The sequence below is a fragment of the Acanthochromis polyacanthus genome, chromosome 2, assembly GCF_021347895.1.
Source record: "Acanthochromis polyacanthus isolate Apoly-LR-REF ecotype Palm Island chromosome 2, KAUST_Apoly_ChrSc, whole genome shotgun sequence".
NCBI lineage: Eukaryota > Metazoa > Chordata > Actinopteri > Pomacentridae > Acanthochromis > Acanthochromis polyacanthus.
In genome coordinates this window covers 15,694,413-15,709,981 of record NC_067114.1, presented here as the reverse complement: position 1 = coordinate 15,709,981, position 15,569 = coordinate 15,694,413, and the positions used below count along the sequence as shown (strand labels likewise).

Sequence of the window (15,569 nt, the reverse complement as noted above, 5' to 3'; positions counted from 1 at the left end):
TTTGTGCGTGTGTGTCTGCACAACTATGTCTCGGTCTATATCGTTCACATGTGCATGTGCAAGTATTAAGTGGTGTCTGACACTTTGTTGGAATATACTGCTCATATCCTCACAGATAAAAATGTAAGAGGTGGAAAAGTACCAGCACTTAACATCTACACTGAATCATATCCCACAGAGACCCTTTAATCGTGTCTGCATGAGGCTTCTCTACCTTCAAATCAAGTTTAAACCATATTGTAACTATACAATAGTGGACATAAACAGATTCAGATGGAATACTTAAAGCTGACATGCTGTGTGAGAGAGAAGGGAAAGAGAGTAGAATTGAATTCGCACAGCATTTTGCAAACCATTTGCTGACATGTTAAAAAAATATTGTGCGACAGATTTCTACATGAAAAATATTATTATCAGAAAATGATTTACTAATAAAAAAGCTGTATATGAGCTGACCTAAATGGTGTTTTTAGTAAAGTGTCTATGAGTGTATTTGTATTAATGTAGTTATAGTGAATGATATGAAGTCTATGTTCTACACTGTAATGGGAGGACATTGTTGTGGCTGCACAAGGTTTCATGTTGGTATGGCTCCATTTTTTAGTGTTGAATGTCGTGGGACTTGAATGAGTAAGCAATAAGATCACACGGAACGTGCTGTACTGGTAAAATAACACCATGCAGTGTCATATGGATGCCTGAGTGTGTATGAGTGCATATGTCATGGGAGGTTACTTCTGGTCCAAGATCAGTAGATCACAGCACTAAAATTGTCAGAACTGAAGGGAAAGGGCCATGAAATCCAAATATGTGTTCACATTGAGGCGCTTTGCACGAAAGCTTGATAAGACATATGGTATGGCATCAAGGGAGGCTGTGACGCATGGGTTGCGTTATGTTGGAGTTGCGTTTGAGGACGTGGGCTTGTTACTGTAGTAACATTTGACTTGCACATAGCTCTGCCTAGAGTTTTCCCGCAAATGCACAGTGAATTGTAATATTACTGAATGTTTTCGAGCACCGAATTAATTTTTAAAAAATGTATTATCAACTTTCATCGCCATGGTGGAAATCTACATTCACTCTTTCTCTTCTTGCTCTGATTCCTGAATAGAATTGGACAAAGGTTACAGAGCCACAGTCTAAATCTGACATATGCAAGGCAGTGATTAAATACATAAACTTGTCTAATTTATACAGTTCAAGATAGGATGCAGGTTTGTTGTCTTAATGCTCTAACATGGTTTTGTCTATTTTTTTTTTCTCCCTTTCAGCTGAGTCTTGTGGTGGTGTAGTCCAAGGCCTGAATGGCACCATAGAGTCGCCTGGATTCCCCCACGGCTATCCCAACTATGCCAACTGTACGTGGCTGATAATAACGGGGGAGAGGAACCGGATCCAGCTAACCTTTGTCACACTGGCGCTGGAGGAAGACTTTGATATTGTATCGGTTTACGATGGACAACCATCGCCTGGCAACTTAAAAATGAGGTTAGAACCTATTCTTTCATTTGCTGTCTGATCTTGTTTCCTGCTCCTCTGTTGCTCTTTCTATCTCTATCTCTCTTCCCTCTTTCCCCTCTAACCTCTCTGACTGTCTCAATTTGTGTGTAGCCTTCCCTTCTTCTCCAACTCATCTTCCTTATCTAAACAAAAGTTGGCATTTGGACAGTAGCATATTTCTTTTGACATCTGGGCTTCAAATACTTTTCCATAACAAAGAATGGTAAATGCCAGTTTTAATTTGAGTGGATTTTCTGGCAGATTGAATAAATACTTTACAAAAGAACATCCTTTTTTTTTTTTTTGCAAGGTTCGATATTTGTCACGGTGACAAATGTAGCTGTAGAAAATAGATGGAGATTTAGCAAAGCACATACTTTGACATTGCCGTTGTTGAAAAGGGTGTTTATTGGCTGCATAAAAGCTCAATCAGTAATACAATCCACAGCAATACAAAATGCTTTATAAATGCAGACCTTCTGATATAATCTTAATAGCTCTCAGTTCCGGTGAAGTAAGACCTTTCATTCAGTTTTCAAAAGTACAGTATATTTAAATTTCTTCATTTGAATGCATGGACTTCATTACTTGCAACAATATTTTCAGCATCTTATGTAAGTTTTTGACTTTATATTGGCAAACAAACACAGATACAGTGTATAAAAAGAACTCTTTTATGCTATCATCTAAGGTTTCAGGCCGCTAATGATCAGCTTTAAAATACAATATTTTTAGAGTGTTTATTTTTGGAGGTATTAAAGTAAATACAATTATTAATATCCTTTATTTATGTAGCCTTTTTCAAAAACAAGTTTACAGAGTAGTTCACATTCAGAAACATAGAAAAAAATGTCAGCATCAGAGAAAACCTCAGTACAATCACAAAGTAAAATTAAAAATAATTCAACAAATTGAATACAGAATGGGGGAAAAAAAAAACTAATTCTGGCCAATTTGGTCTATCAAAGTCTATAATAATAGCAGTTCCTTTGCATAAATCTATTTAAAACACATTTTAACTTTAAACTCCCTCCCTTTGTCATCTTAACTACTTTCTTTTTGTTACTTTTTTAATTAGATTTTTTTTTAATCTAAAACTCTACAAAATATTTGGTGCAGTCACAGTTTTCTGATTTTATGACCATCATTGCATATTTATAGTTGACAAACTACATAATATGGATGCAGTCTAAAGCTTAGATGGGACATTTGCCTCATGGTGAAGTTGTTTGTCTGTGAGGTGAAAGAATGAATATTCTTGGCTCTAGCCATGCAGAGTGCCATCTAAATTAATCATTTTAGCATGTTTGCATCAGAATTAAGGCTTAACTACAACTGAAATATACATGATAGTAGAGGTTATGTTATTTTAATTTGTGAGTGAGAAATATGAAGTCTTATCTTTGAGAAAAACTAGGTTAAATGTCTTTGCTGCATTGCCTTGAGCTTATCAAGCAAAGTTCAGCACTGTAATTTGGACTACAGGGGATTATGATAAAACATTTGGGCTAATGAATCAGCATGCCAAGTGTTCAGTTTTCGTAGGTACTATAGACCAGTGTCAGAAATACAGGTATCACAAAGGCCCAAAGCAAATTAAATACAAATATTTTTTTTCGAAAGGGTGTAAATGTATCTGCCACTTTAAACAAAGAAGCTGTTTGTTATATTACCTGTATTGTAAGGTTTCAAATCAAGTTGTCTTGCTCAAGTGTTATTTAGGATGTTCAAAAGGGACAACTACAAAAAACCAATGGAGGAAAAACAAAGTGCATATAGGTTTATGTATGAGCCAAAAATCTTTTTGTTCGGTTAACAGTTCAACATTGATTCACAAATTGAAATCTATATTTCTTTGTAATGTTGATAAAGATAATCATTTGGATGCATGAACCTCTTCATTAATGGGTTAATAAACTCCTCGAGCAGGCCACTGACATTATCATTTAATGTCTACCTGCTTTTTTAGTTAGAAAACTAAATGCTTGGAAGCATTTTGTTTGTATGACTTGAAACATTGTGCAACACATGTTTATTTAACAAGTATGTATGTGCACCTACAGGTGACAGAAAAAGTAAGACACTACTACTTTTCTGTGTACTTTTGTTTCGAAGTAGTAACTATGGTTGCTGCTCATGTACAGATTCATTCTACAGAGCACTGCACATGAAATATACAATCATTTGAGATTTTTGTGTAATGTAAATGTTGCAAAAAATAAGGCAAATATTAACATTCATTGGTAACAAAAAGTTGTATGATTCTGTTTCCAAAAATGTGAATCCAATCACAAAACAATCTGTAATAACAAATCAAAACTGCAGCTCATAATATTTTTCAGATCAGACAAATCTGTTGATTTTTTTTCTCGATTAATCATTTGCTTTTTCCACAGTTATAGAAATAAAAAGCACACCGTGATGTTTTAGGTGTCTTGTTTCATTCAACCAGCAATTTGAAATCCAAAGATACTACAAATACAATTGTAGGAGACTAAAAAGCCACAAAAAAATTGCATTTGGGAAAGTTAAACAAGAAAATTTGGCATCTTTGATTTTCTGTTAACTGGCTTATTGTCTTAATTGTAGCATCAAGACTCCAGCAGGGCTGCAACTCACAAACCAAATGGAGCAACTGTGGCCTGACTGTAACATCCATTCTCTGTAGAAATGAATAACCTCGCTGCAATATTTTAATTTTATTTTGACTTGCAGATATTGCAACACTACCAGTATGCAGATACAGAAAATCTCACCAGGATTAACAGCACTATCTAGTGGAAAATTCAAACTGTTATTTTCTGTGTTGATCAACACAACTCTGCAGGAATATACAGTACAGTATAAGCCATTGATGAATTGGCAGCATCCCTGTTTGGTGAGTGGTAGGACTGTAATATTGTTGCAGAAAGGGCAGAGAGAACAGCATCTACTGAGCTGGCAAACTGTGGGAAGCTTATTCATAGTGCTCTGCTTGTGTGTAGGAGGGATGAGCTGGGAATGCACCAAGTAGTGTTTGAGGCTGGTGGTGCAGTTATGGATAGCAGTGGGTTTTTCCTTGAAAGCATTACATAGCTGTATTTTGTGTCAGTGTTTGTGTAGCATACTTTTTTTTTTCATCTTTCTGGATGGATGAGAATAGGGTACACTATACAGAATGGTGGCTTTGTGTGCAAGCTGACTGTAAATTCAGCTGCTTTTGTGCACAAAGTATCACCAATAGGATCCCCCCCCCCTGGGTTATGCTTAAAAAGCCAAGGCTTTTTTTGTGAAATATTAGCCTACATCAATTTGGAAATAAGGGTTCAAGACTGAAAGCACTATATTGCAATGCACTGTGTGTTGATATTTATAAGTTTGCAAGAATATAATGAATTAATGTAGTTGCACAAGATTTGAACACATTAACAGTTGTTTCAGACTAACAAGTTGGGCTAAATTAAAATCCAATACTAAGCTCTGAACTGCCACTCTAGTCTGTTCTACATGATGTGTTTTTAGACAAGGTGTATCTGCTTTGGCAGGTCTTTGAAAGAGCTTCATCATACACAATGCTTCCCTGCGTTATTCTACCTGTTGCTCGTGTTTGAAATCCACGAAGCTAACATGACTGAGAGGGCTTTGTTTGGGCTTTTGTTACGCTTGGCCTCACTGGTCTGTGCTGTGATTATCTCATGAGATCGGCTTGTTCAGGAGACTACTTGAGAACACTGATTTATTTGAGCCTTCACTCTGTTAATTTCCAAAATGTCTTTTTAAAAAATCTAATCTAATTTGTCAGTGAAATGAGCTTGAACAGCTGTGAGGAATACTGAACAAAGTGATTAAATATATGAAATGTGAAAATAAATTAACATTTCCAAGTAGTTCTCCTTATATTTTTACTGTCTTTGAATATGCTCCTTTTTTTCAACTTGCTGTCTCTGCTGTGATCACTTGAAGATTACATCTACAATTTTCAACAAAGTATTCTTACATGGACTTAGCTTCTAACCAGGATTATTTGGATTTGAATTTTCGCCTTCTTGTGTTCGCCTGGTACATACTTGTGCATGCACAGTAATTTAAGATCTGTCAACTTGATGCATTTGGGCGTCTTCTAGCCTCTGCAAAAGACAGAATTCAGCATGCATTGCTGAACCCCCAGTTCATTAATTAATTTAAAAAAAAGGGTGTTGGAGTTAACTGCTTTGGCAAGTGAGCTGACAAGAGTTGGCAGCTGCAACCCTTTGCCAGCCTGGTGGCTTTGTCATTGACCATAGTTAGCCCTGCAGTTATTTGGCACACACATTATGGGACAGACATGCCAGTAATATTACAACGGATCCATCCTTTGCAAGTCCTCACTGTTAAAGATTGGTAGAAGACTGGCACATTAGGTACCTCTGGAGCTTCTGGCCTTATGTGCAGTGAGCTATTGCAGTGAACCCATTCTTTGTGCCGTTTAGATCAAGTGACTAAGCTAGGAGGTGCAGGCTCACTCTTTTCTCAGCTCAGCCCTTCTGTTGATGTTAGCACTTCTCTGAATGGTGCAGACATTGCTGGGGACAGGCAGCATAGTGCTGAATTGAGACCACTGACCAGGCTTCCTTTGTGCCCTCGGGGCCTCCCTGGTGTGTGTCAGGCAAAGCTTCGGCCCAGTTTGTAAGCTTTCCTCTAGCTCCAGCTGAGTGTTAGTAGCTATTGAATCACACACACCATCCCTGTATTTTTTCGGTCATGAGAGTCTAACTTGTGTTTTTACATAAATCATTTCACCCTGTCCATACAAGAGCTGATTTCAATTATCCTGCTGCTGCCTGTTCTCTGCCTGAGGTCGACAAGGGCAGTCTTCAGCTGGTTGACCTAGAACCTTCTCCTCCTCTCAGCTTCTGGCTGAATGGTGCAAGACTTGCTGATATGAACCCATCAGGCTGCCCACGTGGATAGTGGGATGAAGCCAAGAAGAGCTGGCTGCCCTCTCTTTGTTCACAGAGAGGAGCGCAGAAGACACAGGATATATCTTTCTGATGCAGCCACCCCTCCAACTGCCCTCGGACCTTGTGTGTGGGGAATGCTGCAATCTCATATATAGAAGAATTGCTGACCTGGCATCTGTGGCCTTTTCTTACCAGCCCCAGCTGTGCGTCAGCAACAGTAACTCTGCTCCATCCCACTCACTCTGATGACTGATGTCAATAGTGTGAAAATATTTATTTCTAAAACTGAAAACCTCTCATACAGTCATCACTCCCTGCTCCGTTCTCATGTGCTTCACAATTTAAGAAGATCACAAATGGCTTTTAAATAGTTTCCTTTGAGTTCCCTTTTCTTGTAGTTAGAGATATACCAATTTTCAGAGAAGTCTGTTGAGATATATCTGTTTGCCTGTTTAGATCTTGCTTCACGTACAGTATAGATGGACATCGGTGATGGGGAAAATGCTGGAGTAGGTTTGAAAGTTTTTGTGAACTTTTTTTTGTGCTTCTGTCACTGTAAAACCTGTTCCCTTTGGGATCGATTTGAGCTGGCTGAATTCTAGCTGACCATGGTGACTGTTGGGCAGTAAAGTAAGGAAAGTAAAACTTTTCATAGCCATCAATCAAACCTGCAGGGTGACTGACTTGTAGTGTTGGATCATTTTAAAGTTCTTTTGTTTTTCATTTTTAGGCTGCTAGATATTACGCTGAGCTGGTAAAAATAACAGATGGACATCTCAAGTGGGAGTTCAGAGAAGGGAGTTAATAATCCAAAGGTTGCTGGTTTGAGGCCAGATGCAGACATCTCCACTTCTTGAGATGACTGTTTTTTTATGATGCCTGACATAAGTAAGCATAATACCAAAAAAAAAAGTTTAACAAACATTTAGAACTCTTAATTTGCGCTCCAGTCCTTACATGAGTTAGAGCAGGTGATGTGTCGCCTACTGCACAGTAGGTGCAGTAGGCAACGAAGGATGGAGGCTGTAGTCTGCCCACCCAATCAGAAGTTAGAAATCGTTTTGGTCTTTCTTTGACTATTTTTGTCTTACCTGACCAAAAAATGAAGTCTTAACTTTTGACAGGGTAAGCAAGGTGCTGATCCCTATTACTGTTTTTCATTGCTTCATGATTCGCAAGTCTCATTGGAACATAAAGTTTATTGTAAAGTAACAAGTATATTGTCGAATGTAGTGTGTTGTTTGTGTGTTGGAATGCCATTCTGATCGGTTTTATTTCTCACACAGTTTAAGAGCAAAATTACTCGATTATCTTTTACAGTGTTTCAGTGTCTTAAGGCATACATTAGTGACAGGAAAATAGACTTTAATACATTTTTAAACTAATTCCCAAACCTTCACCACTTATTTTGCATTTTATCCTTTATGATGAAGGTCTGTTAACCCTTAACTACGGTAGTCATTTTAGCCAATCATGTTTCACCAACCCTTACAAAGTTTTTATTTGAACCCTTTTTGGCATCTTTCATACATTTTTTGTTTAATTTGGCCAATTAGCGCCAATATTTATGATGAATTACATTTTAAATGCCTTAGGCATACACAACAAAAAAAAGCTAAAAACGATGCTAAGTCATAGTCATAAGTGTACATTTAAGAAAAGAATTGGATCAACATTGCAGATTGAGGCAGAAGGAATATTTCAGAGGAGCAATAGTCTAAAGGCCTTTTCCAAACTGAAAGCACCGTGGTGTGGGGAGTGGCAAGGACTCCACTGAGGAGAAAGTGTGAAAGTGGTTGTAGGTGTGCAGAGACCACAGAAGTATTTAGGAGCCAAATTATAACGAGATTTGTAGGTGAGGAGGGCAATTTAAAATGTCACACAAAAGTTGATGGGAGCCAGTGGACATGCTGTCGAGTGGCAGCGTGCTGCCAGGGTTCTGCACGTGTGAGAACTGAGTTATGGACATATTTAACTCTCTCTGGGATTTTGTTGGGCAGTCCAATTAGGATTCTATTACAGTAATCCAGTTTAAATTTGGCAAATGTATTGAGACAATCTTTGTCTGGAGATGAACCTCATGTGGAAGAAATTAGAATTTTGTGGTTCAAATCAAGGGGTGTAATCGAAGATAACACAGAGATAGGAGACTTCTGAAGAGGAGCAGATGGAGCAGCCATCAATGGATAGCGATATATTTTCCAACTGTTTGTAGAACAGTCATAGATCCCACAGTCTTGGGTGTGGTTTTGTTGGTTCAGTACAGATCCTGAAACGGCCACATGATAGTATCTCTGAAAGTGAGTCAGTCCCTGTTAAAAAGCCCAACTTTACAGCAGAAATAAACAGGTTTGCGGTTTGGTTCAAAAACACGTTTTGGTCTGTATAGGTATTTTGGTCTCTAAAAAGGAGTGCAATTTTCTATAACTCACATGCTGAAAGTATATTAAGGCTTAAAATTGTGCATAATTAGCGGTGTGGCTGTTTTCAGTGAATGGTAGATGTTTCACATTTGTCTGTCTCCTTTAACCCTTCGCTAAGTTTCTCTTATTCACCAGTTCACACTTCAACTGGTGGAGGGGTGTGATATTGAACTGCCACCCATCCAATCAGTGGACAATCCACTCTTCCACCTGTGGATCAGGTATGTCATGTTCTAGGACAGTCCGCTGCCAGAGAAGTTTGTGTTGATCTGACTGAGCGCCCCTTATACTGTGCTTCTGCTCATTTTTGGATTTGCCAAGAATTTAGAGGAGTCAGACCTTGCCAAGATGGTGAAAGCTGGAGGCACATAATGAGCTTCAAAACCACTGTTCAGAAAACATATGGGTGACATCACAGAGGGTTTATTCACCTTTATACACAGTTAATGGAATGAACATGTTGGATATCATCAATTTTTTTTTTTTTTATATCATGAAAGTTGTTGAGTGACGGTAGAGAGAGGGGAATGGAAGGTTTTGGTTGAAGATACTATTGCTTAGCCTTGGTGTACTCCTTAGCTGACAGATTGGAACCTTGGACAGGGTGACGCTAAGGAACTCCATCATGTAAGTGAGGTCAAGTCTATGTCAAATAGAGGCATATTCTAGAATTCAAATGCAGTGAGAACTGTTGACCTGAAATGACTGTAGTGAGGAGGTCATTCGTCCCCTTGACTAAAGCTGTCTCTGTGCTGTGCTGACCCCAAAACCCGATTGCATGGTGTCACAAAGATCAGGGCTGAGCATATGTTGCTGGACTTGGCGTGACAACACATTTCCAGATTTTGGCTAAGAAGGTTATGGGCTGTGTAAAGCCAAGAATAAAAGAAGACAAATGCCCAAACACATTCATAATTTTACACACCCTCTTGATTCTCACTTGTGGTGTATCGGACTGCATTTGATCTATGATCTGTGTGGAATCCCACCCATGGTGTCGTGCACGTGGACAGAGTGAATTGATTACAAAGTTTAACCATGATGGTGTGAAATACAGTTTTACTGCCGTTGTTACTTTATAAAGTAAGTAGAAGGGTACTTGAAGAGTGCAGTCCTCCGCTAAGGCCCATGCTATCTTGCAATTTTAAAGGAAGTGATCTGGATCTACACCAAGAGGTAATTGGCCATGCTCCACCTTTCAAGTGTTGTGAAATTGGGTATGGTAGTTTTTGTGGGGTCTTGCTTACAGACAAACAAATGGCTGTAATATGATCTCTACAGCAAGCTTTGTTGCGCCCATGAAGCTGACAATTACTTGGATCAATATTCCAGCTGTCCAAGATAAAAAAAACAAAAAACAGATATTATATCGTGCATTTCTGCTGGATTTTGTCATCCTTTGGGTTTGTTTTTCAGAACCAGGGAGTCATTATGGAGTCATGTCAGAGGGTACAAACCATTGACATTCCTATTGTCATGTTCCCTGTGGGACTTGTTCCAGTAGCTCACTGTATTTCCACTGCGGCTGCTGCATATGAGAATCTTGCAGAAGTGGTTTTTCAGGCACTTGGACCTGCAATATCAGAAGTCAAGTGGTACCTTTTTGATCCCTGTAGGGAGATTACTTTTTATTCTCTGTGACCCTCGCTTGAGCAAATTAAGTAGCTCCTCAGAAGATCACAAACTTCTGGCAATCATTTTTATTTACAACAGGGTGCAAAAAATGTTTCCCTCCTATAACCTTTATCAGTATAATTACTGTCTATCTAAAAGCTATTTCTGTGTATTTCTTCTGCCTTACTAAAGAGCATTGACTACTGAAACAAGTCAACTTGTGGACTAACTTCATTAAATGGAAACACTCTTTAGGCCTTAACTATCTTGTATGAATTGGAGCTATTTCTGTTAAGAAAATATTTTTGGAGGGAACTCTACTGGGGCCAAAAATACATCAAAGAATGGGCTCAGAATATTCCATTTCTGTCTTCTGACAATAGCCATGTGCACATATGAACCCCGAAACTGCTTTTACTTGTTGAATTCATTCCTCCTGCTTACACTGCCAATTTAAATGTCCTTTTCTAATATTTCCATATTCACTATCCAGACCTTGGTGTTCTAATGCCATTTACAAATATTGCACGGCTTTCCAAATAAACATTGCCACGAAAGCTAAATTCTGAGGCACATTTGGAGCAAAAGTTGCAAAAGCACTTGCACCTAAAAGAGTCAAGAGGTTGCTAATGTCGTTTAAATAAGGAATCTAATCTGCACCGGCACAATGGTGTTCAAATATATGCCATTAAAAAAAATGCAGCTTTGCAAGTTACTGGTTGGAGAAAAAAAAATCTCTGAGATATATATTTGCAATATTTGTGGAATTTAGAAATAAAAATGATGTGTCACTTCCCCCCGATGAGCTAATTTCCATCACAATTGTTGTGGCCAGAGAAATGGGTCAACTGTGCACTGTTAATAGACTTTACCAGTAAGCATTGTGTTTATTTAAATCAGTGAGGGTAGACAGAATATTAAAAACACTTCAAATTGCAATGCACTCAAATAGAACACAATTTTTATATGCAAAACTGTTGTACTGGATTAGGTTTAGAGATGTGTCAACTGACAACTGTCCTGGATACATCGCTATATAAAGAAGCTATAGAAAGAATTGTATGTACAATTTTTTACTTTATTTTTTTCAGTTAAGATGTTTAGATTTTTACCTGTCATGTAAAACTTTCAGAGAGAACACTGGAAAAGCCTAACAACACTTTCTTTGGAAAAGACCAAGCAGAGGGATTATTTCACAGCCAGGAGAAATAATTCCAGCAACTAGTAGCTGGATCAATATGGGCACATTATTATCATTGTATGAAGAAAAAAAAACAACTGAACTTATTTCTCCTGCCTTTGCCTAAATTTTGCCTGAACTGAAGTGATACTCAAAACATCTGAATGACCAGAGTTTTGATGTTTTGTATTTGTTGTATTTGCTTTTGGAATTGATTTTTGTTCCTTACAGCGTGTCCAGAATCCCATTGCTTTCCTCTTGATCTCTTTTATACTATTATATTCCATTCATTCTCTTTACACCGCTTTGTCCTCACTCGGGTCGCGGGGGGCGCTGGAGCCTATCCCAGCTGACTCGGGCGAAGGCAGGGGACACCCTGGACAGGTCGCCAGTCTGTCGCAGGGCTACATATACAGACAAACAATCACACTCACACTCACACCTACGGGCAATTTAGAGTAATCAATTAACCTCAGCATATTTTTGGACTGTGGGAGGAAACCGGAGTGCCTGGAGAAAACCCACGCATGTACAGGGAAAACATGCAAACTCCATGCAGAAAGATCCCAGGCCCACCCCGGGATTCGAACCGGGATCTTCTTGCTGCAAGGCAAAAGTGCTAACCACTACGCCACTGCCTACTATTATATTGCTACACTTAATATTATAAGATTCTTGAATTATAGGATTTATAGATGTGTAATCCAGTGCAAAAGACATCTTTTAATGGAGTACAAAGTGTACTTAAAAACACAAATACAAAATAAATAAGACATTTAACAGATCAAGCCTTTGCCTTTAAACAACAATTTTCATTGGTATAGACTTGAATTAATTTTGTTGAGGTAGTTTGGATGTAGCGTTTTCCAAATATCTTAGACTGTTTCACAGGCTGATTTTGAAAAGTTGAATCTAAAAAAATGTACGTAATTTTCAGAAGAGCATTTGAGCGACACTGACTCCACTTGTTTGTGCAAAACCTGATGGCACATGTTTTCCCAGCATGATCCAAAGAGCAAGATCCAAAGGGCTTGGTTTTCCTCATTGTTTTAGAGACACCGTATATGTTAAATGGAAAGCCCACAAGAATTAGCATTTCTTGATCTTCTTTTGTCTCCAAGAAGTTGTTGCAAAACTTTAAAGTGTGTTTAGGCTTATTGTCCTGTCCTGCCAAAGCAAGAATCTTTCTCTATAAAGAGGCAAACCAGAGGTCAAAGGACTGTGTCTCTGAAGTTGTACTTCTCTTTGGTCAGATTACAGTTGATTTGGTGCACGTGTCCAGCTCCAGAGCAGCAAAGCATCCCCAGACTTCAACATTGGCACCGCCGTGTTGCACTTCAGGCTAAATACAATGCTATTTCCTGTTTGTCTTCTTACCTATACCCTTTTGTTACTGCTTCAAATCTTGAACGTGGATTGATGAGTAAGTAGGACTGGTTATCTGCCATAAAGGACTGGTATGTCTTAGCCTTGTTTTTCCCCTTGAGAAGTGGATTAGAGGCCACTACTCCTCCTCTGAGGCCACCAGTAGACAGCCTTCTTTTGATAGTGTTTTGCTAATTGGGGTGTCGTGTTCTTTTATAAGCAAATTCTGTTTCTGTGATGATGACGTTGCTTTTCCATTTGTCAGTGAACAAAGCTTGATGTATTGATCTTCTGATGGTGTGGTCACTTTTGGTTTGTCTGATCACGTTTGGAATACAGCTGATCTGGTTTCCACAAGGTCTTTTAGTCCCATGCACAACTCCGTTAGATAACTTCAGACTAGCCATGATTTGATGCTGAGAAGGTCCCTATTTGTTAGGAGTGACTATTCGATTTCTGACACTTTCACTTAGCTCTGAGGCTGTGTTTGTTCCTATCACAGTGCTACTTAGTAAGCAATGTTCTGCTGGAAGCTTGATGGAGAGCCATATTTATAGCAAGTGAACAATGGTTCCAATTTGATTTACCTGATGAGAAGATCACATCCGTCATGCAAACCATTGTTCACCAACAGACCACATGCTTCAGTGGCAAGATACAATTCAAGGGAATCTAATTTTTCACATTGTGTTTTTATTGTGGCATTCCTTTCTCATCATACTAAAAAAAATCACTGAAATGATATTTAGACCATGAGATGAGGCCACAACTCAGCTTAAATGCATACTAATGAATTTACTTTTGAAGGGTTAGCAGCTACAGCCCACATCTGTCCTCATCTGCAGCTCTGGTGACTTTAAATCATTTTAATGATTTCCTAAAAAGCCTACGAACATCAGTCGAAGACAATAAAGCGCATCTCTTTGAGGTTATGATGCAAACTCAATATTATGTTCAGAAAGTATCTGGTATCTATCACATTCAGGAAGAGATATTGCTAGAGCTAAAATGTGTGTAGGCATTTTCTTCAACGAAATTCATATCGGTCAATTAAAAGCACCACTGTGTGTCATTATAAAAGACGCAGTGTTTGTTTGTCTGTAGCGGCTTATCTGAGTGATCACAAAAATAGTACAGAAATAAAAAGCCTAAAAATCTGAAAAGTGGTTTGAGTATTTGTGTAGAAAAAGCACTGGACACCACAGTGCTGTGCTGCATCTTTGCATGCAAACAGAGAGGAGGAAGGAGCAGAGAAAGGTTATCAGTAGGATGTTGTGTCTTTGTTGTTGAGAGATGGAGACAGAGCAAAATCAAGAGAGCACAACAGACAGAAAACAGAGATAAAGAGAGAATGAAGAGGCAAAAGGGTAATGTTCATGTTGCAATGCATGTGTGTGTGTGTGAGGGACAGAGAAAGCTGGTCAGCTGTCTTTTCCATTCATCGTTTTTGCACAGTGCAAGTACACATGTATGCACACACAGATCCACATACAATGCAACCACCAATGCTGAGTAATTTTTGCTTCATCGGTCACTACCTTTAACTTCCTGGCTCGTTTGTTCTCCTGTCAAACACATTCCCTTGCTTTCCTTCCCTGCTTTCTATTTTTCCGCTTGCATTTTTTGAAGCTACCTTTCCATCTCTGCTCTATACACTTCCTCCTGTCTTCTGAGCTCTTCTTAGCTCAGTTTCACTTGGTTATTATTTCGGTCTGTCAAGCTGCTAATTGTGTATTTAAATATTTATGTATTTACTCTCTGAGTTCTCATAAATGTGTCTAGATTTTTACATAGCTCCACAGATTACAATGCAGGATTAAAAAGAATACTGACATATGATCTGATACCATAGAAAAAGAGAATTCAGGATATCAGACGGGGGATTCAAGATAGTAAATTCTGATCAAATTTTTCTCTCTCAACCAAAATTAGTCTTGCTTAGTAGATTTCAATCTATCATCTTGAACTGCTATTATTTGAGAAGCCAATCTCCTTACATCCAGTAATGTTTCATTTTAGTTAGTAATATTAGATGGTTCTTAAAGAAATGGACTGAGGAAAAAAACTAATCTGTATTTCACATTGAGGAGAACTGCCAACAGAGCAGCTGAGGCAAACTGCAAACATGCAGACAGCAGCTGACACCTATAAAAAGTAAATTGAAGTTAATCTAATACTGCTAATGCAGCACAGGTGATGTGGATTTAACGTTAACATTACTTCTAGTTGGGTATTGTTCATGTCGCTGTCAGTAGGAATGAGGAAATTCCAGGATTAATGACGGCGCTCCATCTTAATCATCCTCCATATCAAAATACTGCTGGATAGCTGTACAAATGTTTTCCAACCATTTGAATCCAGACACTCAACAGGAATTTAGTGACCAAGTGTTGAAGTGAATTATCAACTGAATGAGCTGCTGCTGTTCTGTGGAGAGATCATGTAGTTGCCATAATGCTGTTGTTACTGGTAGATGAGCACAACAGAGAGACAGGAAACAGTTCAGGGTTTGACAATGATATCGTCAGCTGAATTTATGACAGTTTCTTTGTAGTGTCGCTGCAG

At 38.5% G+C, this 15,569-nt stretch overlaps 1 protein-coding gene across 1 annotated transcript in view; it reads left to right on the top strand.

Moving 5' to 3' along the window:
* The first annotated feature begins 1,240 nt into the window (after positions 1-1,240).
* The window catches only part of LOC110949783 (CUB and sushi domain-containing protein 1), a 329,068-nt gene continuing 314,739 nt past the window's right edge, over positions 1,241-15,569 (top strand). The window contains 1 exon segment of the mRNA XM_051944856.1: positions 1,241-1,491. Coding sequence (XP_051800816.1) covers positions 1,241-1,491 — 251 coding nt within the window.